Source organism: Elaeis guineensis, chromosome 6, assembly GCF_000442705.2.
Source record: "Elaeis guineensis isolate ETL-2024a chromosome 6, EG11, whole genome shotgun sequence".
Classification (NCBI taxonomy): domain Eukaryota; kingdom Viridiplantae; phylum Streptophyta; class Magnoliopsida; order Arecales; family Arecaceae; genus Elaeis; species Elaeis guineensis.
The window spans coordinates 1324146-1348230 of NC_025998.2; the positions used below are offsets into that span (position 1 = coordinate 1324146).

General features: G+C 37.9%; 1 protein-coding gene and 1 pseudogene across 2 annotated transcripts; one reads left to right on the plus strand and one right to left on the minus strand.

Moving 5' to 3' along the window:
- Positions 1-349: 349 nt before the first annotated feature.
- Positions 350-10990, minus strand: LOC105047739 (protein MLN51 homolog). Of its 2 annotated transcripts, none has more exons than XM_010926796.4 (12): positions 10170-10990; positions 8289-8391; positions 7942-8156; positions 6983-7842; positions 6598-6712; positions 5140-5262; positions 3063-3115; positions 2881-2926; positions 2664-2730; positions 2499-2573; positions 666-746; positions 350-579 (listed from the first exon to the last, which is right to left on the minus strand). In XM_010926796.4, exons 1-9 carry the CDS (start codon positions 10700-10702, stop codon positions 2703-2705), a joined length of 2076 nt encoding a protein of 691 aa, XP_010925098.1. In that variant the 5' UTR covers positions 10703-10990; the 3' UTR covers positions 350-579; positions 666-746; positions 2499-2573; positions 2664-2702. The 2 variants fall into 2 exon arrangements, with proteins under 2 accessions (XP_010925098.1, XP_010925097.1); XM_010926795.4 differs by having other exon boundaries at positions 2664-2733; positions 10170-10954.
- A 2462-nt stretch (positions 10991-13452) lies between these two features.
- On the plus strand, positions 13453-22754 carry LOC105047809 (geranylgeranyl transferase type-2 subunit alpha 1-like; annotated as a pseudogene).
- Positions 22755-24085: the final 1331 nt, after the last annotated feature.

Sequence of the window (24085 nt, forward strand, 5' to 3'; positions counted from 1 at the left end):
CCCTCCCCCCAACACCAAAAAAAAAAAAAAAAAAAAGCAAGAAGAACAAGAAAGCGGACCGCATAATTAGGAATATAGGTCCCTCAAGCAACCGTACGCCACACAAGATTTATGACTTTCGGGCGACCAAGTGACCGCAAGCATGTATCAGTTTTGTTTCTTTAACGTAACAACTCGTCCGACACACTACAGCCGGAGCACGCGCAAAATGGAGCCAGCCAAATCATCTGACCATCGACAGGCATCAGAAAATGATAAACACCAGAAACCTTCTCTCTGCGGGGCTAAGACGACTAAACGGAAGAATCTAGATCGAGCACTGTATAATATAATATATACACCAATCAAATTAACCAAGTGTACATCAGATTAACAAGTCAAATTAACCAAGCGTACATCAGATTAACAAGGTGCATATTAGCTCATATAACAAGCAGTTCTACCCAACAACACTTCACGGCAAAACATAGTAGAAAGTAAACCTAACAACCAGTGCAATTTGTTTTTCAACCCTTCCCTTCACTCCTAACAGAAGCTTGTCACATTTCTCACAAGCTTCTATCAACAACTAAACAATACCTGCAAATTCATATGTCAAAAAATCAATGGTAGTTCAAACATACAAGTTAAGCTTTTCACAAACAGTATCACTCCAAAAATCTTACCACGGTGCAAACAAGAGTGCCACCCACCCTGCTGCATAATATGTTCTCACACAGCAACGAGCAATAACAGGCGTTATGTAGCTGCGAAGTCAACAAAATAATAGACAGTCAGAACCTCTCACAACTACCACCTCTTGTCAAAGTCATTCAAAAACAGGGAAGAATCATTTCTAAATCTACGATGGTGCAAGAAAACGCATCGAACACATGGTATCTCGTGGAAGTTAATAATGCAGCCAGGTTTTAAAATCTTATGAAGATAAGTGCAGTAACTAAAACACATCAAGAACCGGGCTCACACAAGGGTTGGGTACTTGCCAGCACCAACCTTTGTTATTTTGATTTTTTTTTTAATAAAAAAGTTCATCATTCAGAAATACCCTCTACAATGAATCAGAATAATGAAATAACACCCATAAAGTCACCCAGTTCATTTAAATTTTTGATGTAAGTGGATCCAAAGACAGCAATCCTGGAGAGCTAGGATTTTACCGAAGTTGCTTCAAGTTCCATTCCAGGACATCACTGTAAGCAGGTTCTTCCATACAATCAACTCAATTATCATAATAAAGTAAACCCACCTCTTCAATAACCATGATCTATAATATATGATAATATAATTATGAATAACAAAATGTATACCACTGCACCATTTTATGTTAAGGTTAATGATTTATGCAAAATTTTGGTTCGTTTAAGAGGACATTCAATTTTCTTGTTGACAGAACATATCCAAGATTTATAGTTCTTTTATCAGTGCTCTAATTGTATGATGTTGCCCGATAGATTTTGCACAAACAGATGCTATTCAACTGTTCAATATATTATTCATTGGATTACCACCAGCAAAACGGGTTTTATAATAGAATGAACAAATTTTTATTGTTGAAGACATTGTTTATTTTGATAATCTGAGAACCAACCTGATCTTGATTGATTGCTTCTTTCTGGTTCCAAATTTAAATGCTTTAGTTCTAGCTCTAAATGTTGAGAATCAAACAAGGTCAGCACAGTTCCAAGTTGGAACTTAACCCAACGCATGTGCACCATGAAGATTAATCATCAAATCAATCATTAAAAATTAAAAATTAAAAATTAAAAAATTAAATTTAAATTAAAAAAAAAAATCATCCAAGAAGTACCTCAGGCATACCCAAGCATCCAGAGGCCCTTTTAAAATTGAAAAATAGGACACTTGAAATAAGTGGCTAACACCTATAATAACTCCATATAACAAGTATTTGTGTCCAATGTCCATTTAATAGGTTCAGCATACAATTCAATGTACCAACGGACACTACTATTTCACAAGACTAGCAATAAAGGCTGTTTACATAGCCATCTGCATTACACTCTGAAATGCTATACACAGAATATTACAATTCATATAAAAGCAATAACATTATGAAATTATTATGACAGCATGGATTCTTGTGTTAAAATTCCAAACTGAAGCGTACACAGACAAAACATTGCAAAGTAGAAAAGAAAACAAAAACCTAGATACATGATGCTTCTTCGAAGATTATCAATCAATAGAGAGGGACTCGGAGAAAAAAAAAAGCCAATAATACCATGCTAGAACAGAGCACGTGTAACACCATCTATAAACAGCTTTATTATATTCTAAGTGGCAACGGATTAAACAATGATCAGAGCCACAAAATACAAACATGGTGCCATTTGTAGCATTATTGCATGGAAATACCTCTGTTCTACCAAGTTTTTTTTTTTTTTTTTTTTTAATTCCCAACACCGAATATCAGAGCTTGAAGTTATATGATAAAAAGAAACATGTAATTATGATAGACAAATGACAAAAAGAACACAAACCTAGAATAATTTGGGACACTAGGTAGCCCAAAGCGCTCCAGATAGGTGAAAATCACAGAGGGCTAGGAAATGGGCCTGCATGAATGAAAACAAATATAGCTGAGAAAACAACAAGATGTGGATGAAACAAAGCATCTTACAGGGCTAGGTATCAAGCTTACTGACCTTAAGGTGCTTATTCAAACACAAGCTTACGGATGTACTTCACTGGCCAAAGTTCATCTCTGAATATCTGCTAAGACATAAATAGAAAAACTAAAAAATAAAATATATTTTATAATATAAAAAAGTTTTTATTCAGAAAGCAATAGCACAGCTAGCAGAATTTATGTGACCATTAAAAAGCCGCTCAAATTGAGATCAGCCTTGTATTTTCACTTACCTACGGGGCTTGTTCTGGTGTTGCCCAAATTCATCATTCACTATCTCTGTGAAGTAGATAAGAGCAAATTCAGGATATAATAAAAGGATAGATTTTTTTTTTTTTTGAAAATAGATTTTGTGACCAGTCATTTTGCAAGTGTAATGATAATATAAAAAAAAAGGCATTAGAAAATATTTTACCAGGTCTCTGAGGAGATTTCCAGGAACTAGCAGATTTAGTTGCACTAGTTTCCCTGCAGCATAGCAAATCAGTGACAAGTTATTCAAGATTTCATAGAAAACACCACAGGAGGGGGATATTTAAGTGAAATCTGCAAATGCATCAATGGGATGGCATCACCATCAACAATGCTCTGTGAGACCATATTACATCATATTTTCACCATATACAATATAACAAAACCTACACCATCCAAGCATTAAAAAGAAGTAAATCCTTCCAGCGCGACAACCACCCACCCCCAACCCCCCAAACAAGAAAAAAAAAAAAGAAGAAAGAAAGAGAGGAGAACAAGAAGAAGAAGAGAAGCAATCCACTGTTCTACAATAAACTGGCAATAATATCATAATAGATACTCTTATTTTTACTGTACACATATACATAAAAGAGAGGAGAATAAATTATATGTATAACTTGTTCAACAGATGAAAAAGAACAAAAATTGAGCAAGCAAAAAGCAAGTAACTGAACATGAAGTCATTGTCAAGTAAAAAGTGTGATACCGGTCATTCTATGATCAGAAAACAAGAGTGAGTTCTCAGATATGAATTTAAGAACATCAATGGCATGTCAAAGTGTGCAAAATTTAACTAAAAGCCCAAAAATTAAGATCCATGCTTCTAGCACCTCTTAAGCCATGACCCTTTTTTTTTTTCCGATACCTTAGCCATTATGTACATTACTTTGTAAGTCAGGACACACATCAATTGACAATGATAAGCTAAAGAATCTAAAACTTACAAAAATTCTAATAACATACCAAGATTGCCTTGGACTAAAGGTGGCAAGTCCCTGTAATAAAAAAAGTCTCTTAACATGTGTTACTTCTGGCAAAAGTCCAACCATAAGTGACCAGTACTTCTGTTTCTTTGCTCTCATTAGCAGAGAGGTGTGAAATAAAGTTCTCAGGAGTCAAATTAGTGTGTTGTTTTGGAAATAACCTGGGAGTTAGAAATTCAAATAGGTATGGATGTCAAAACCCTTGCTATTTCACTATTATACAGACATTTTAGGGTGGGAAACGAAAAAAAGGAAGAAAGAAAACTTTCTTTTCCATGTATCTTCATGACAAGTGGACGATTCCTCCAAAATCTAGATGAATGCTCTTTAACTGTACTGAAGGGAAAATACTGTAAAAGCTATAATTAAATTACTAGTCCAGTAGTCACCAATAGCCCATCAGCAGAGTTGGTTGACCTCCACCTAATGCGATGCATGTTAGTTCTTGGGTTGCCCAGAGTTGGTGGACCTCCACCTAATGCGATGCATGTTAGTTCTTGGGTTGCCCAATGCCGCTATTTGAACGTTGAGCATAAAACTTACTGCTGTAATGAGAGTGCCAGCTAATATGCCGGTCAGACAGAAGATATGTGGATCTGGTGAGGTCCTGTTTGCATGAACAGTGCAGTCTCAATCTGGATGAGGAATGTTTGGAATGGTGCAGCCACTGTGTCAACAGATTACCTGGACATGTAACCCTCAATCTATGGGCTCTTGTAACCCACCCAACCCCGCCACCCCCCCCCCCCCCCCAAAAAAAAAAACTAACATTAACAAAAAAAAAAAAAAGGTCTCTATCATATCAAGTTTCCGCTAGGTCATCCTGTGGAATCTTCATTGATCTTATAAGAAACTTATAACAGTCCTGATAACTCCTGTAATAGAACTCTAGCCCACTTTTCCTTCTATTGCATCATATTCCTTATTTATAGACTCTGCCTGGCAAGACAAAGATCTCAGGCTTCAAGCTTTAGATCCATAAAATCAGACATCTCAGACCATGATTGCTTAAAATATTATAGAGCAAAAGTGCCTATCCTGTCAGCACTCGAATCACCTCGAAATCCTGGACACAGTTGGATATATTACTGCCCAGACCAAAGTTCCTAAGAATGCAAACTAGGATTTATCTCCTTTCATGTATAAGCAGCAATAAATTACCAAAAAGTAGCTGAAAGTATCTGAAGGAATAATAAGCAGATATAAGAAGTGGAAAGGATGTCCCTGCAGAGACCGAATATCGCCACAAATCCTTACCTGGAAGAAACTGATGAAGATGTCTGTCCTGAAGGACGGGCAATATAACTACCATCAAGTGCTATATAGGGCGAGCAATATGATGCCCCTAAAGCCCCAGCAGCACCAGCTAATACTGGCACCCTAATATCCAAATTCAAGAAAAAAAATTAGTCAGCAATGAATTAGTGAAAAGAAATGAGAAGAATCAGATATATGTCAAAATCAGTCTGCAGCATATTTCTTTCCAAAATTTATCTTCCATCAAGTTTGTTCTCGAGGCAGAAACAAATGCCAATCACACAAAACTAAAATATTGTGAAATACAAAAAACATACATTACCAACCTACCAGACCCTGTCTAGTCATTTGAAATATGAGCAAGTGACCATTAATTAATGTATCCAAAGAAGCTGAGATAAAGAAGATTACTAACAGTTAAAGCAAGTGAGAAAAAAAGTCATTCAGAAAAAAATAATCACGAACCTACAATTTGATCAAGCTTCTCCAGTACACAAACAGCACACAAAACAGGTTCTCAACATGGAACAAAGTGGGATCAGAAGCAGTAACAGAATGAGATGACAAGGAGAAAATGAGATGATGAGCTTTATGATGTTCATGTATCATTGTGGCAAACGAATCAGTGGCAGCTATTTGAGGACAATTTCAACACCTTACCTAGCCAAGATCCACTTCTAAGATGTAGAATGGCTATTCAGGAAAATGCAATTAAAAGGCCAAATACACACAAATATAGGAGTGTGCAAAAAACTAGCAAAACCGCGAACTTGATCCGAATCGGTCTCTTCAGTTCGGTTGATATTGTTTTCTTTAAAAAGATTTGGTTTGATGTCGGTATAAGAAAGTCATGTACCGAAAAAATTTAGTTCAGTTTCGTTTTGAGTTTTCAGAAAACCGATTCAAACTGACCTAACCCATCCCATATGCATCTATAGGTATATACATTCAAACCAAACCAACCCAACCAGAACCAGAACCAGCCCATATGTATAAATAAGTATATAACTGAACCAAACCGATCCAACGCGACCCAATCCATATATGTATATTGACACATATATATCAATTTTTTTAAAAAATATGTTTAAACATAGTCCAGACTATTGAAAATCCATCCAATATAAAATGGAATTTTTATGTTTACTCAGCCTAGTCCATGTAGCCCAACCCATTGAACATCAACCTGATAAATTGAACCGAACAGACAGTTAGAATCCTGTTTTTTAATAGGTCGGTTCAGTTTCAGTTTTAGGAAACCACTTGAAGTTGGTTCGGTTCCAAAAATCACCCAAACCATGCGCGCACATGCACACACACACACACACACACACGTATATATAAAGATGTTCAAACATGTTATATAAGGCACATCCATCAGTAACCGTAAAAGTAGAAGTAAATGACCAATTGTTCAGCCTAATTGAACATGATAAGTAATGTGCATATTTACTTTACCAAGTCATTTCAGAATTCCCAAAACCAAGCTGTGGTTGAGCGACGTATCCTGGCAGGGCCATACCGACAGCAGGAACCCCAAGACCACCAGGATGTTGGCCACCAAATTGCATAACTGTGCATTTGAAAAAGGAAAAAAAAAAAAAGGCAATGTGAATGCTACAGAATTCAACAAAAATTTTTAATGTTTTTTTCCTTTTTTGTTACAGTAATAGGGAAGAAATTTTATAAATAAAGCAGCAGACCATATTACAAACATAATGATGGGCCAAGTAGCAGTAAATGCTGCTACTCAAAGGGGGTAAGCTCTCCACAATACATTGTCTAAATCAGGAAGAGAACCCCTCATGCAACTCAAAATGAAGAAAAAGATAATTGAACAAACCTGGCAACAGTGCTGGAGTACCAGGAAAGCTCTGGTCAGCATGGGCAAGGCCCACAGTCCCAGTTGCTCCAATAACCTGAGCTCCACTGTACTGAACAGAGCCCCTTCCAGTTCCTTGACTGCTAGTTTTACTGCTTCCAATCAATGCCGTCTTGGATTTACTTGATCCTGGAGGTGAATCAGTCTCTCCAGCTTCAGATGAATTTGTTGATTGAGGTTGAGATGAAGAGGAAGCTTGATTTCCACTGCCAGACCGCTGACCAAACTGCTGAGGGGAAATTCGTAATGCAGGTTGATTTGGAGTTTGAACTGGTCTCTGTTGAACTATTGGGGGCTGGATTTGAGCAGAAATTCTTGCAGCTTGATCAAGTGACAAGGCAGATTGATTATTTGGCAGTCCACCGATGCTTACACCCCTCCCCTGAACCCTGGAACTTGAAGATTGACCAGCATTGGTCGACGAAAAAGAAAAGCCAGAAGACTGCAATGGGGAACCAGCCATCGCTTTTCCAGCAACTCGTCGAAAAGAATCATCAACACATAATCTATCATGAGCTAGGGAATCAACAATCATTTTCCCTCTTGACAATGAACCAGATTGTGAAGCTGAAAAATTATCCTCCATCTGCATCGAAGATGACAGTGTCTTGTTGGCACTTCCAAATTGTGCGTTGCCTTTCTGAGTCATGGAGATATCTTGACTGGCTGACCCAGAGGGGTAAAACGGAGGAGAAGCAGAGCTTAAACTCGAAGGAAAAACTTGCTTCCTAGGAACTACTGGTTCTGGTTGCACATTTGAGGTTTGCGAAGAGGGTCTCCCTGCATTAGCATTGGCTGTTGGCTCTTGAGGTTTTACACATCTGAAAATGCCAAGTAAAATTGAATATCACTATAAGCACAACAGAGAAATGGGGAAATGGCATTTGTTGCGGAATGAAGGGGAAGGATTCCCTACTTACTGCTTGTTTTGAATTGCAGGGATCTCGCTGTTACGTTTTGGAAGAGGTTCATAATATTTTGGCCCTCTCCCTCTTACAGTCTTTGGAGCACGGCTTGGGTTGCCACCATCACCATAGTAAGCATGAGATCTGCTACCTCTAGCATAACCACGATCACTACCCCTTCTTTTGCCACTACCACGGCCTCTAAATCGACCTCTGGATCTTCTCCTTTCCTGTAATATGAATGCACCACTTAGAAAATTGCATGTGAGTTCAACATAAAATGATACAATGAATTACATTGACCACATGATGGAAGGATAAAATGAAAACAGAATGATATACACTCAAAGGAAAGACCTCACCTCATCATAATGTGCATCTTGCAAGTTCATCTCTTCAAACCTATCATGCACCCAGGCACGGTCATCTTTTGGGTCCCACAATTTCCGCCCACCAAACATACGCCTGGATGTAACAATCACAGAAAAAACTGATTCCAGGGATAGAATGCGAAACTATATATCAAAATATGAGGCAAGTAATGTAGCTTATGTAAGCTAGAAAAAGAAATCAATGAAAATGCAGCAACTATTTACGTATCAAGGCAACAACATTATCAAATGTCATAGTAAAACTAGATAAACCATTTACAACCTTCTATAAGACATAATTTTCACATAGCAAACAAGGAAAAAAGAAAGAAACCTAAAAAATACTCATCCTTGCTGAATGATATCAGAATGACTGCACTTTGTTGGAGATACAATGACAACACACATGGCTGTGAGAGAGAGAGAAGTCCAGAAAGAGCTATGATACAAAAAGCTAAGCAGACAGAATGAGTTTCATTATCACAGCCAAAAAAAAAAAAGAAGCATCATTTTGTAATCTAAGAAAAATAAAAGAACTGGAACAAGGACCGCCACTGCACTAAAAGCAGCCGATGCTACTTCAACCACCACACACAACCTGAGCAGCAGAATGTCAAGCAAGCAACATGCTGCCATAAAACAAACACCACTAGGCCATACTGCAGCCACCAACCTAGCCATACGCCACCACCTCATTCCCACATTATACACATAAATATAACTCAATCCCTTGTCTATGACTGAAATTGAGGTAATAAGAGAATGTTTAGTGAAGTCAACTGGTGGGTCTGCAAAATAAAGTGAAAAAAGGAACTGACATCACAATAAAATCTCGTTCATTCTTAAAATTCTTGGCACTAGAATGATATTTAGTCACTAAGCAAGTCCACCAAGAAATTATCAAGAAAAAGAAAAAACACTATAGGTAAAGATGATTAAAGAATTCCAGAGCCACAAAGCATAAGCTAAGTGAACCTATATTTTGGCATCACGGAGTATAAAAGCAAAGCTCTCACTTCATTTTGAGAAAGGAAAATTCTACATATCACTGCATCATTCATACCTCTGACACCACCTACCCCCATATTGAGTATATCACACCAATCTCTGACTGCCAGATAGGACCAGAATTCGAGTGCTAAATGGAGCAGTCATCTGTAGCAGTACTCTAGGAAGCAGATGTTTATGATTAAAACCGCTATTTTGGTTTTTAGGGTAATATTTATGTGATCTTACAACAATTATCCACATTTGAAAAGCAGTATTGTTGAGGACTTCTATGGATTTCATGGAATTTTCTTGAGGAAAAGAACAACATATAAAATTAAATCTGATAAAACCACAAGTGAGATTTTGGTGGATATTGCGATGTTCTCTAAGTTGATATTCCAAATCCAAATTCTACAACAGAATTGATGATACATGCTGCGGTCAAGGGTCAAGGGTCAATGGTTCGGATGGTTGAATTGACTTCGCATCCGCATTCGTAAGGTATTGTTCTGACCCCGCTTTTGACTGTCGAGCTGCACGGTTTTGCCTTTAAGGCACCTCACATGAGAGAGAAGGTTCCAATTCATATAAGCCATATTCTCTCTTCACTCGTAACCGATGTAGGACTAAAGATGTATTTCTCGCACAAGCATATCCACCATACAATAATATTCTATATGACCATGATCAACACAATCAAACCTGGGAAAAGAAATTATAAATTTTTAAAAAGTCAACTTCCGTTTCTTTCTTTCTTCTATAAACAGCAAGGAAGCTATTGACTTGCTACCATGAAATATAGAGTAGAAGAACATATACTTCAGAGATCAGTGGCAAGGAGGCACTTTATCAAAATCAAGGCCAAAGGACAGAGAACACAACCTGTGGCGACCCCGGCCATTTTCTTGGAAGCGATCATCATGCATGTAGAAAGCACCAGCAGTCGGCACCGCATACGGCTCGTTCTCCTTCTTCTCCTCCTCTTCCACTTGATTCTTGCCCCGATATCCCACTGGTTCCCCACCAGATCTCCGGCCATCTCCAGCTGGTTCTACCAGCGGCCACCCCTCGGCAGGGCTTTCAGTCTTTCCTACAGGACCATGACGCCCTCCCGCTTCACCAGCACTCTCCTCAAGTTCTGCTCCTTCCTCTTCGAGTTCTTCCTGCACTTCTTCCTCCGCCTCTAATTCCTCGTCATCGAATTCCTCGTCATCTTCATACACCTGGGCTCCGCCCTGACCGTCCGACTCGCCATCAGATCCAATCCCCACCCTAGAATCCCTCCTCGTCGTTTTGCCTCTCCCGTCCGAACCCTCCCCGTCCTCGTCGTCGCTTGCCTCCCTCCGCCGCATCGACGGTAGCGGCGCATCCTCGGGATCGCTCTCGTACTCCACGTCCTCCCCCTCCGCCGCCATCGATCCTTTCCCCAACCAAGAAAACCTCAACAATTCAAATCAAGAAATCTGAAAACCCTAACTCTGGCCCGAATCTACGAATTCCCCAAGAACCCTCCACCGATTCCGCGAACCGAGAACGAGGAGAGGCGACGGAAGTCGCGAGGAAAGGAATTAGGTTTTTGATCTAGCACGATCGGGTGCTTCGAAAGGGGAGGAGATGAGATATCTTTGAATCAGGGATGGGGATAAAGAAAGAGAGGAATGTTTTACAGCGTGCAGAGAGAAGGGAATAAGGAGGAATCGTTCGACGATGGGATACTGGAACGAAAACGGAATTTTTAATCTCTACAGTACAGCGGTTTCCGACTTCCGGTCCCTTTTACCCCACTGAGACTCTGGTGCATGGAAGTAATTGCGGCCGTGAAGTGGAAGGGTGAAAAAAAATTAAAAAAATATCTAAATCTAGAAACAAAAATATTAAAAAAACCTAATCATTGAGTGTGACTTCGGTAATTTCTTTCAGGGGCCCACTGCGTTGTGGTTGGTTTACCTGTCTGAGTATGGAGAAGGCGTGGATTTACGGTGATGGGGGATTATTCGCCACGACTCGAGCAGTGATTTTTTTTATTATTATTATTTTTTTATTTCCAAAATTACCACCTCCCCCATCTCATTTCCGAAACTGCGTTCAACCGACAATTTCGCGTCTACGTTGGCACCGACGTGGTTTTCTTTCCTTTTCTTTTTTTTGGACGAACGGAGGGGAGGAGAGCGCGGTCGGGGGGTCGGGAGGCGGTACCGGAAGGGGAACACAGCCGGGAGGCGGTGCCGAAGACGCGACGGGCGGGGGGCCACGAGAGGACACAGCGGCGGGCGGTGCGATCGCGGGAGGAGAGGCACAGAGGGGCGGCGGTGGCGCCGCGCGAGGGGGGAGGGGAGGCGCGAGGGGGCGGCAGTGGCGCTGCGCGGGTCGGCTGCCGGCTGAGGAAGGTCGGCCGAGGGTGGGAGGAAGGCAAGGGAGAAACGAGGGAAAAAAAGGAAAGAAAAAAAGAAAAGAAAAAGATAAATATAAATTATAAATAATTTTAAAAATTTTTTAATTTTTATTTTTTTAAAAATTAATAATTATTTTTAAAAAATTATTTTTTAAAATTAATAATTATTTTTAAAATTATTATTATTATTATTAAACCCCAAAAAATTAAAAATAATAATAATATTATTATTAATATTAATTTTAGAAAATAATTTAAAAAAATATTATAGTTGAATTTTGAGAAAATTATTATCTTTTAAAATTAATATTTTATAATTATTTTTAAAAATAATTATAACAAGTTGCATGGAGCAGTGCCAGCGTGCGGAGGGCTGGGAGGGGGGTGGCGGAGGAGAGAGAAGAAACTCAAAAATAAAAATAATAATAATAATAATAATAATAATAATAATATATTAGTTTTAGAAGATAATTTAAAAAAAAAATGGAGTGGCGTTGTGCTGCGGGAAGAGAAGAAATTTTTTTAAATAATAATAATATATTAAATTAAAAAAATCTAAAAATATTTTATTAATTTGCTTAATTTTTTAAAAATAATATTTTATTACTAATTTAAAATAATAAATTATTAGTTTTAAAAAATATTTTTAAAAAATATTTTTTTATAAATAATTCTTAAAATAAGTGTTTCAAAAATAATTTTTAAAATAATATTTTATTTTAAAAAATAATTTTTAAAATATTTTTTCAAAACTATTTTTTTAAAATAATATTTTATTTGGAGTTTCTTCTTCTCCTCCACGCACCCCCCCCCCCTCCACCCCTTCTCTCCTCTCTCTCGACTAAACTCCTCTTTCCCCTTTCTCCATCACTTAAAAAGAAAAAAAAAAAACAAACACCTTGCCTTCTCTACGCCAGCCCATCCCTCTTTTCCTCTCAGAAAAAAAATTTGTAGAATCACTATATTGTAGGACGATTTACTAAGCCGCCCTACAATAGAGCGGCTTATTTTTAAATATTTTAATATTTATATATTTATTTTTTTATTTTTTTTAAATTTATTTTTTAAATAATATTTTATCATTATTTTAAAATTTTATTTTTTATTACAAAAATAATTTATTTTTAAATATTTTTAAATATATTTTATTTTATTTTTATTATTTTAATATTTTTATTTTAATATTTTTTAAAAAAATTAAAAATAATATTTATCATTATTTTAAAATTTTATTTTTTATTACAAAAATTTTATATTATTTTTATTTATTTTTTTTCTTCTTTTTCCTTCCTGCATGCCACACCCCAGTGAACTGCACCTCGCGCTCTCCGTAGCTACCTTCATCGCCGCCTCATCATCCCACCACGAACCCGCACTCCACCCCCCCCATGCTGCCCCCTGCCCACCTGCATAGCCCTTTGGTAGGCCGTGCTGCCCCTTGGCCACTCATACCCCCCGGCCATTGCTCCGTGCGTCCGGTACCACATCTCGGCCCCTCAACTACCTATGCTATTTTGGTTGCCCCCTTTGTTTGCCCCCCCTTTCCGAAAAAAAAAGAACACTGAAATCACCCGCCCAATGGTGATTTAGGTGAAATCTCTACTTAGGCCCGTGATTTTAGTGAAATCGTCGGCCCACGTGACAATTTCACTAAGATCACGGGCCAAGTAGCGATTTCATTAAAATCACCGTTGGGCCGATGATTTCAGCATTCTTTTTTTTTTGGGGGGCGAACAGGAAGACGACTGAGGGTTGAAGTGCGGTGTCGGAGACATGAAGCAGCGGCAGATGTACTCATGCAGCAAAATGTATCTTAAAATTTTTTAATAATTTATTATTATTATTTATTATTATTTTTTTTTTTTTTTTTCATTAATTCACATCTCATCCTATTGCTCCCGCTCCTATCCCCCCCCCGCCCACCTGCCATCGCGTCTCTACCTGGGTGAAATGCATCAGAGGACTTGCTGATACGATTATTGATCCAATGATGGCATTCTTGTCCCTACAAGATAAAACAATTTAAGATTTGGCTGATACATTAAAATGTGCAAGTCTGCTCAAACTGCTAAGCAACTCAAAATCATGGACTCAATGCTGGTCAGAGTAAAATGTACCGGTTGGAGTTTAAATATCTGGCCGCCACACTGAAGAAATGGAATAAATTATGTTAGATCTTAAAAGAGAAAGGGCGTATCCTAGATGTTAGGAAATTTCAAGAAATTGGACATATTACAAGTTCACTGCTGGTTAGTATAATTTTAGATGTCATATCTAATTCTGTAGTTTGGAAATAGTTTAAAATTAATGCAGTTTTTACTTGCCTACTGAGAACAAATTTGGTAACGTTCAATCTGCTTATGCATGATAAATCCTTCAGCCATTCTGGAGAGGTTAACCACAAAATTTGGTTCCAAGAAATTACTTGTTTGAATGAGTGTTATCATCTGTGACTTCTTGAAGACAAATAACTCGTGCTTTACCAAATTTTTTTGGTTATACCTGACTTAACATGTCTACAGTGTGCTTCTGTCCTGGTTGCTAAAGCAAAAGGCTCAGGGATTTGATTCAAAGGGAGGATATTCTAACAGAGGAATATGAGCTTGTACGGCAGGCTCTTTTCACAGACCCAAGTGATCAAAGTGGGTGGTTCTATCGTCTCCGGCTTCTGGATCAAACTGCTAGTCCAGATGAACTGTTTCTGATATCTTCATGGCCTGTTCCTGGATCTGATTTGGTTTTATCCACGAATGACAAAGTGGATGGTCACAAGCTGTTTCCAACCTCAAACTTCAGTTTGTGCTATTTCTTTCATAAACGAGCGTTTCCCATCATTCTTTACTTTAATCAAGCTGTCAAAGATGTGAGTTCATCAACTGTGACCATAAATTCCGTGTTTGTTGCAAATGAGAATCTTATTTGGAGGCCTTTATTAACTACAAGTTCAAGAGAAGCCCATTGTTGGGTGACTTATCTGAATATTCTGATGTAAATTCCAGTAATTTGAAAGCTTACTCGGTTGAGATTAGTCTTGGTCGCTCAGAGGGTGTAGTGTCATCAAATGGTTCTTGCTACAAATATCCTGTGCAGTTCAGTTTACTATAAAATTGAATTGTGACAATCTTGAACAATTTGATGTAGAATCTATTCAGGAGCTCTTTGGCTGGAACTATGATGATGTATGTCATCCTCCAGAAATTCCTGATATAAATTTTTTTGATCAATCGAGAATCAGTGAGGACCATGTTGCAGAGGGTTCGAAGGATAAGCAATGGCATTTGGAGACTATATCTAATGAGATAAACCTTGTCAAGGAGCTGTCTGAGGAAAATTGGTTAGTCAACTTCTATCATTGGTATCTCATTAAGTAGCTGAGGTAATTTAACTAAAACATCAATTTCTCTATCTAATGGTTTATGTATCAATAATCTGAAACTCGTTGTTCCTTGCAGTAAGTTTGTGAACTTAACATTAGCACGGCTTTTGGTTGCCCATGATGCGATGGTGTCACAAGGAGCTTCCCTAATACAAAAGAGGATTCATTCTGAAGAGGTTCTAAAACTCTGTGAAGAGCTCATAAAGTTGGATCCATCTCGTAAAAGATACTATGAGGATGACCGAAGCTTAGTTCTAATGTCTCAGGTATGTTTCTGTGGTTATATATGTTTTACATGTTTAGTAAAGAGGAAAAAAGAAAAAAGAATTGAAAACATAAATGATGAATGGAATCGTTATGGCTATAAATGAAATCTAGTGAAGACTTGTAATTAAGTATGTAAACCTCATGGTCGTAGGTTGAACAGAACAATGTAGTTGCCAGTAAGGCGGCATAACACGCGTGCATAGGCAATATATGAAATGATACAAGAAAATGGGTAGTGGAATATCACCTGTAGTTGGAAAATCACAATAAGAAACATCCTATGCTTGCATTCCATTGTTCCTTAACATTGACACGTCATGGATGCAGTCATGGCCTATGGGTGATAGAATATTATTCATGGTTTTTTCCATATGAAATTGTATCATATATGAATATTGATCCCTGAAATATGATGCAAGGAATATATAAGATCTCAAGGTATGAACTAATTGACAATTATACGACATCTTTCAATCATGATCGTTATAATTAGATAACTAGTTGTCGGGATGGCCTTATAGACCAAGCGTGATAAGTTATCTTGAGTGCTAATTGTGAAACTGAGTCTGGAAATGTGAAATGAAATGAAAAATGACATGAAGCATTTATGCGGTACCATTGTAGTTACCTTGATAGCAGGTGTCACATTATGGATAATTCAGTCGTTCTGAGATATCCAGGAGTTATATCTTGTTTGTGCTGGTCATGATCACCATTTTTTTTTTTTTTTTTGCTATTTCTCTATGCATTAAGCATTTCCTGGTTTTGGAAATTTAGAGAATCTGAATTAAAGAAAAAAATTGCTTTCCTAAACTCATCTGCCTTAAATATGGGAACCAAACTTCCCAATAACAACTTTTCAATAACTTTTCATTTAGATACTACTTTAGTTTATTTGGGTTGGTTTTTTGAAACATCGTGAAGCATTGGTTACTGGTCCAACAAGGTTGGAAGCAGGCAACCTATAATGTTGCAAAATTATTACTGCACATTAATGTTGAACTTCTTGCTGGTTTTATTCTGCAAACGTTTTTTAGTTTATTTCGTAATATGGTTCATATCTAGCGCTAACATATAGTCATTCAAGTGATTTTGCAGGTGACTTGGCATAAAGAGTTTCTGATGAAGCATGCTCGGGATTTTAGTAAATTGACTTCCTCAAGTTTCCATGACCATGCCTGCTTACAGCTTAGTGGATTATTATCATTATCACGGATTGGCTCTGTTGAGCATTTATTATGGTTCAGATGCTAGATCTAAGTCACAACAACCTTCGAACACTTGCAGGTTGGACATCTTTGGCCTTGTTTTTTTTAACTTTGATCCATGAAAAACTTGGCAACCATTTTTTTGCTTCTTTCGTTCTAGTAGGCGTATATTTTCTTTTCTTGCAATTTAATGTTGCCAATTCTCATTTTTATAGTGTATTTCCTTTTTGGTGTAGAAATTTTAACGAACTTGTATGCTGGGGGTGTCAGTGGGCTGGCTACGGCTGGGTCCGTTTAAACCGTAAGGCCGAACCCAGCCTAGACCAGGGCCCGTGTCCAACCTGACTCGGTCCCATTTTTCATGCAAGGCTGGGACCGGCCTCTTGCCTGACCCAGCCTGGAGTCTGCAAGCCTCCTTAAAACTGGGCCAAATCGTACTGGGTAAATGGTCTAGCCTGAGCCTGGTTTTTTCCAGGTTGGGTCGTCTAGCTGCTCGGCCTCGCCTGAGTCATTGATGATAGCACTATTGCATACCCTGATATAAGCGAAACCTCAGGCTATCGAACTTTGATGTTTAGAATGAGTCAAATACCTGTTATACAGATGCAAATAAAATGTGCTGACGTGTGTGTTAAGGTGCTTGAGTTCATCTTATAATATGAAAGGGGTTTTTAAGCCTGAGCTGGGCTTGACAAAAAGATGTTTAACCAATTGCTGGTTGTCAACTGGACAGAGCTTGAGTAAACCTGTGATATCAAGCTGAGGCTGGTTTCTATTTAACTTTGATAAACGAAAGTCTTCAGGCTCGATTTATTTAAGAGTTGAGCTCTAACCAAAGTTCTATCTTTGCTCGTTTTTGGTAGAACAAGTTTGAACAAGCCTGTTATCGAGCCAACCCTGAGTTGTTCATGTACATTTCACCTTGTTTACAGCCCTAAACCACAGCTCTCTTAGTCTCTTCTAATCTTTCTACCTAATGCATCGGTTGTTGGCCATGTATAAGTTATCTACGTCAAGGTGCTAAATGGGTTTCGACTATTGCACCTGGTGGAGATTAAAAGTTTGGCATTTCTTTCTTTTCTTATTCTTTTTTTAATAAACGATCCTGAAATTTTATTTTGTTTTTCCATATGCTTTTTCAAGTTGCATTGCACAATAGAGATTCATTGGCCAATTCCTCTTTTATTTTCATTTTGGTCAATTTTATTCACTTTTACTATTTTCTTCACCACATCGAACATGACCACTATTAAAAACTGTGTTAGAAATACGAATTCGACTCTAGTTAACCATACATGTTGCAGGAATTGAGACTCTTTTAACAGCCATGTGGTAATAACTTGCATGTTGTAAGTTGATCATTATGCTTGATGTCTAGAGAAGAATTTCGAGGAAGATCTTGATTAAAGGGAAGGTAAAAACTGACTCAAATTGAATCCTGAACAAGAAATGTTGAACCATACCAAATTGCCTAGTTTGGGGTGTAGCGAAGCAAATTGGTTGGAAACCTGCAAGGTTCAAGTGTTTAAAATGAGACAGAACGAAACCTGCCTTCCCCGGCTATTAAAATGCATGAATCATATGTTTCCTCCCCCTCTCGGAATGGAATCCTCAAGAGAGCACCTGCCTCCCACTCATGAACAACTCTCCTTCCCTCGGCTGCTCACAAAGTTGCGATTGTCTGCCACCATGCTGCCCATGTTCCGGTAGGTAGCCTCTCTCTCTCTCTCTGGGTTAGGTTAGGATTAGGGTTTCCCTCGCCCTCCCCTTCCTCCATTTCTTCCCCTCTCCTTTTCTCCCTCTCTCTCTCCCTCTCTCCCACCGTCATCATTTTGGAAAGGGGAGAAAGGATTTCAGTTTTTTTTTTTTTTTTTTTTTCGAATTTTGAATTGAAGTCAACAAGTTATATACCTACTATTGTTCAAAGTTTATTTATTTATTTTTTTTAAACCGAGACACCCAGTCATGATATGGTACGGATCTATACCAATACCATACTGTGCCAGTTGCCAACCAATATGGGCCTCGGTATTGGCACAACAATCCTTTATTCTGAATCCTGTTCATTGTTGCTGCTGACTAAAAAGGGGGCTTATAGAAATTCATTTATGACTTGCTGCAATAGAGAGGGTTTAGTAGCTGCATGTATGTATTGGTAATTCTTGTCACATGTACATGACCCTTTTGTGAAACAAATTTCCTCTAGAGTCGCTACCTCCTTATTTCCTTGGGGTGTGCATCTATTTTGGTCTTCAGGATAGGATCTTACACCTTGGTTAGGATCTTCTACGTTTTCTTCTGGTTTTGGAGTGGGCAGTAGAAGATTAGAATGCCAACTTTTGGATCCAGGGCTCCCCTTAGCACATGCACTGAGGGGGTGCCTAATGATGTATCAAAGTCCCTTTGGCAACATTGTATGAGGCTAATGTTTTATTGGGTGGCAATTGAAAAATGATGGATCCCATCTATCTACAAAGGATGCATTTCTATAGATTCCTTGAGAAGCACCTCTTCCTTGGAATAACTAGCAATATATTTGATACTTTGGTCCTTTGATTTAGGTAGTCTCTAGATGGTTGGCAGAAAGACATTTGCTTTCTTGTTTATGGCCTAGCTCTCCAAACTTTTAATATTAGACTTGAGATTTTTGGTACTTTGTAAATACTGGGGATGTGAACAAAAGTTCCCTAAATGCAATTAAGGATCTGGTTGGGACTTTCCTGAATTTGATAACATAACAGCATATCTGTGGCATGTAGTACGACTGTAGGTTAAGCTGAGTAAGAAACTTCACAAAACTTTGAAGATTAGTTTCTTGAATGGACGGATAGCAAAATGAATGATGTAATGTAGGGGACAAGAAGTTATACATCCATCTCATATATGAGAATAATGCAGTGTTAGCGCTAAAACTAGGACAGTATGATATGTCTCGAAAGTTGTTATGGCAACATAAATCATTCTTTACTCTCAGAAATTCTAAATAGTAGACAGGAAATCTATCACATCACTGATGCAAAGGGCATGGTCACAATGGGGTGCTGTTATGGTTACCCCAAAAAAATTACAAGATATTAGCATCTCTATTTTCATTATCAAGAATGCGGAGACCCCTACCAAGATGTTTTGGGTTTTAGCAACAAGTATGGTAATCACTACTTTTTTACTAGGGCTGGTAATCATGAAATTCAGAATGTTATCTTTCATCAAGGGTCAAAAAAGTGATTGGGAATGCATCTTGGTTGCTGAGCTTGCATACAAATTTCATGTTGTAAACTGTACCTTTTATGGCATTGACTAATCCTGTCATGGAGTCTCAGCCTCTCAGGAGATGCAAGGTTGTTTCTCTGTTCAATGTTGCTGCAGTGATGTGTGACTTTGCTTTCTTGAAAATGTGGGGTTGGGATTGCAATTGTTCATTTCTGAGGTTTTAACCTATCGTCCATTTGAAACTTTGACCACATGAAGGGAGATTTTTTTTTTTTTTTTTTTTTTTCAGTGGTTTGCAACAGTGAGACTATGACTCCTGGCAGTTAAATGCCAGCGTCGATTCTTTTTTTGACACTGCCTGGCTTGGTTTTGCATTGTTAGGAGGTTATGGTAAATGAATTCCAAGGAGAGGCATATATTAGTTCATTCATGGGATAGACCATAAAATGTATTTATGATAGATCGGATGAGGTGATGGGTCAGAGGAAGGTGAAGATTGCCAAAGTATGCTTGGTTTTTTATTGTCTCTCTCCCTATCTTCTTCATCCTCTATTCTCTTTGTTATCTGTCTTTCTTCAGCTTGCACTCCCTTTTGCAAATATGCAGAGTTTTGTCATAGAAGAATCCACTAATGGTGTTTTGCTAAATGAATGGTTATTGATGGGCTTCAGTGGCTGCAGGCTTGAGATTATTTAGTTGTGAGGGATGTGTTGCCTCTGTTGGTCGTGTGGAGATTGTCTATTGGAAATCATAATAACAATGGGATAACTGACTGAGGTGGGTTTTCCCCTGTTGGAACTGTCTATGCCTCAAAAGAACATCAATGATGTGGTTTCTTTGGAGAAGTAAATAAAAATGTTTTAGAGTTTGGAACTGCTTTTTAGGTACTCCTTGGAAGAACATCAATGATGCAGAGTAGTTCAGGGAAGTATGAAAACAAAAAAAAGTCAAAGTTTGGATGTGCGTTTTAGGTGGGTAGGAGTTGGTGATTTTAGATTCAACTGGAATCCGTAAAAAATGTTCAGGGTGGTTGGTACTTGGCAAATTTGAAGCATAAAACGATAAAAACAATAACACACAACATGCTTTCAAGTTACAATTGTATGTGCAAGAGAAAATATTGATAGTGATAGAATGTAAATGTACAATAACTTTATTATTCACTTTGGAAGTTCATGATAAAAAAGTGGTTTTAATTTTATGTTCTGATGGATTGAATTTTTTGGACAGTATTTAAATATTCTTAGAGATGCTTATCCTGTGTGGTTATATTTTGTGCGCCCAAAGTGTATGCTCATTTATATTGTGTTAATATTGTGTTTGAGGGGCTCTAGACTGATACAAGTATATACTGCACAGTTACTGCCATGTTGGCTATTTCATTGCATTATTCTAAACCCGCCCCTCAATTTTTGTCATGCATTAGCCGCCCATCCTAGATCTCAGTAACTTCACGACTAATCTTGGTGATTTCCAATGTTGAAATGAATTGCCATCTGCATCTCTATGGTGAGAATTCACCAGAATGTGCAGGCTGGTTGTTGAAAAGTCTCCAAATTTTCACCGGACTACAGTGCTTATTTTCGTCTCATGGTCAACTATAGGAAAAGGTAGGTGTAGAAAAATCATGGTTGTTACTTGGTGTTGGTTTTAACTTTGTTAAAATTCATGCTTGACCAACTTATTATTAAACCTGAGAATAGTTTGTTTTTGATTGTTTTTCGCATCTTCTTCTCAAAGCTAATTCCGTATCTTCATGTCTAAATCGGTGGAGGGTTTAATGTAACAGTCATGCTTCCGTTTATCTCCATGTTAGACAAAACTAAATTTTCTCAATTTCCACTAGGGTTATGATACTGAGATTATTCTTGTTCCTGTCATTAAATTTCATGGATGCTTGATATCACATTTGAAGTTTATGAGTCATTAGTCTGTCATTGCATTATGAAATTATTCCAGCGATCATCGGCATTTGTTGCTGTGTTTCATTCTTCTTCAGACATGATGTTTCAATTACCAGGTGGTTTTCTTCGGTTTCTTGGCGGTCAAGTGGATATATTACTGAACCACCTATGCTAAAATTTGCATCTTAAATTAGATGTACAGATTAACCCATTTTACTCCACAATTTTGAAGCTATTATTTTCCATTGTACTACATGGACTTGGGCACTTGCATTGGGTGCGGATGCTTGTTTAGTTTAGGAAACTTACGATAGATAAAATTTCTGCTTGCGGGCGGCGCCCAAATTTTATACCCATTCCCATCTCTAATTGTTGGGTGTGCATATCCAGGGACATAATGCTCTGGGTAACGTTGATTTCAATCTAATGTATATACTTATTAATTATCTGGTTGATTGACATTTTTAGGATCCTGATTTGTCTATATGAATGGCAGGAACCTATTTCAACTTCCGACTAAATTTACTTGTTCCATGGTTCTTTGACAGGTTTGGAGGCCTTGCAACTTCTTGTTTGCTTAAACCCAGGTAACAATCAAATCAGCAGCTTTACAGCACTGGAGCCCCTGAAACTGCTTGATTCCCTGAGAGTGTTGGATGTCTCCTTCAATGAATGAGATTGGTGCTCACCCAATTGATACATCACGGTTTCTCTGCTTGTCTCCATTATCACACACATTAGATGTGACGCACAAAATAGATCAATTTCAGAAGGGTGACATCAAGCTTGGAGACCATTGGGAAGCCATCCTATTGTTTAAGGACTTGCGTTTAACTCAATTGGATGTCAGGGGAAATGCAGTTGCCAATGAGAGGTTTGGTATTTTATTGACAGAGGTGCTTCCTACCTTGAACTGGCTCAACGGTGAACGTGCACGATGATAGAGTAATCTTTGTAGAAATTTTATTCTCATAATGTCATTCATCATATTGTACCTTTTCCTTGGCAGTAATCTACTTTGAAATTTTACGATGAGAACACGGTGAATGTTTCAGGTTTAACAATGTGATCAACCTATTGACAGCAAAGGAATACAGCAATTCATGAAAACATGTTCCGATTTCTCTTTCCATGCTATTACGTAAAAATATGATGGTTTGGTTCCTTATAAATCTTTGTGGTTTGGTTTCCTATTTAATAACTAGGGATATTGTTAACTTGTTAGCAAGCATTATTCAGGTCCACCATCATCATTATTATTAATTTTTTGGATCCAGCTTCGGTTTCTCATTTCTTGGAGCTTTAAAGATTGGCTTGATCTTCACTAAACATGTTTAGGTCCGACATAGGCATAAGTAGGTTCATGAAAGGTTGGTTTGGCAGAGAGGTCAGGTCAAACCAAACTTGACCCAAGTACTAGAGGTCTGGTCAAACATTGTCTTGAACCGGATCTTCCTGGATTAAGACAGCCCAAACAAGAAAATTGAATTGCAATTATTATGATATATGTGTGTGGATGATCTTCCTGGATTAAGACAGCCCAAACATGAAAATTGAATTGCAATTATTATGAGATATGTGCGCCCACACATATCTCATAATAAGCCATTCCTTCATAGTTTGTCCATTGGAAAACAAAAGTCTCCTTTAACAAATTCTCTTCTTGTACTTTCTGAGCAACTAGAAAGAGTCTAAGAAATTAAGGTTTTAGTTAACACTATTCTGAATTTGAGGATTGATTGGTTAAATGGCCTGAGACGGGAAACGAATACTGTGATGGAGTAAGAGCAAGTTGTAAATCCAACTCACAAGTAAGAATGATGCAGTCATAGCGCTGAAGCCTGTGATTAGATTGATATGTTGCAAAACAACTCTCTCTGGCTACCCTCACGAATTCAAACTGTTCTCCATGAGAGAGATTAGCCTTCTGAGACAAAGACTAATCATTTTCATTACACAAATGAAAGGTTACAAAGAAGATAGGAAAAAGATAAGGTATATTAATCTTCATCCAGAAGGTAGTGATTTCTAGTGCATCACTAGTGCAAAGGGGATGATCTTGACAAGGAATTGGTAAGGTTGCCAAATGGCGTATAGGATTTTTCAGAGTCATCATTTTGGAAGGTGCAGGCTAAGATAACTTGGAGACTTTGATGAATGACTTAGGAAACGTAATGTGGCTACAATGGATGAAATTGCCGCATAAATCATTCATCAAGGGTCAAAGGAGTGTTTGTGAATGTATTTTACTTTGTTGAGTTGTATTAACATTAAGCCATGATGCTTATCTTTTGTGGTCCAATCAGTCTCAAGGGATTAAAGAAAAGATAAAGTGCATGGTTTTTGTTTAGGTCAGTCTCATAAATCTTATCTCATTTCTGGCCTGCTTACCCTTTTTGTTTTTGGTAAAAAGAGGAGCTTGAAGCTAGATTTTAATAAGA

Coding starts and splice junctions, on each gene's coding strand:
- LOC105047739 (XM_010926795.4), bottom strand. CDS start 10,702: ATGGCGGCGGAGGGGGAGGACGTGGAGTACGAGAGCGATCCCGAGGAT. Junction 8,157..8,288: donor AAGATGCACATTATGATGAG/GTGAGGTCTTTC, acceptor TTCATATTACAG/GAAAGGAGAAGATCCAGAGG. Junction 7,843..7,941: donor CCTGCAATTCAAAACAAGCA/GTAAGTAGGGAA, acceptor TGGCATTTTCAG/ATGTGTAAAACCTCAAGAGC.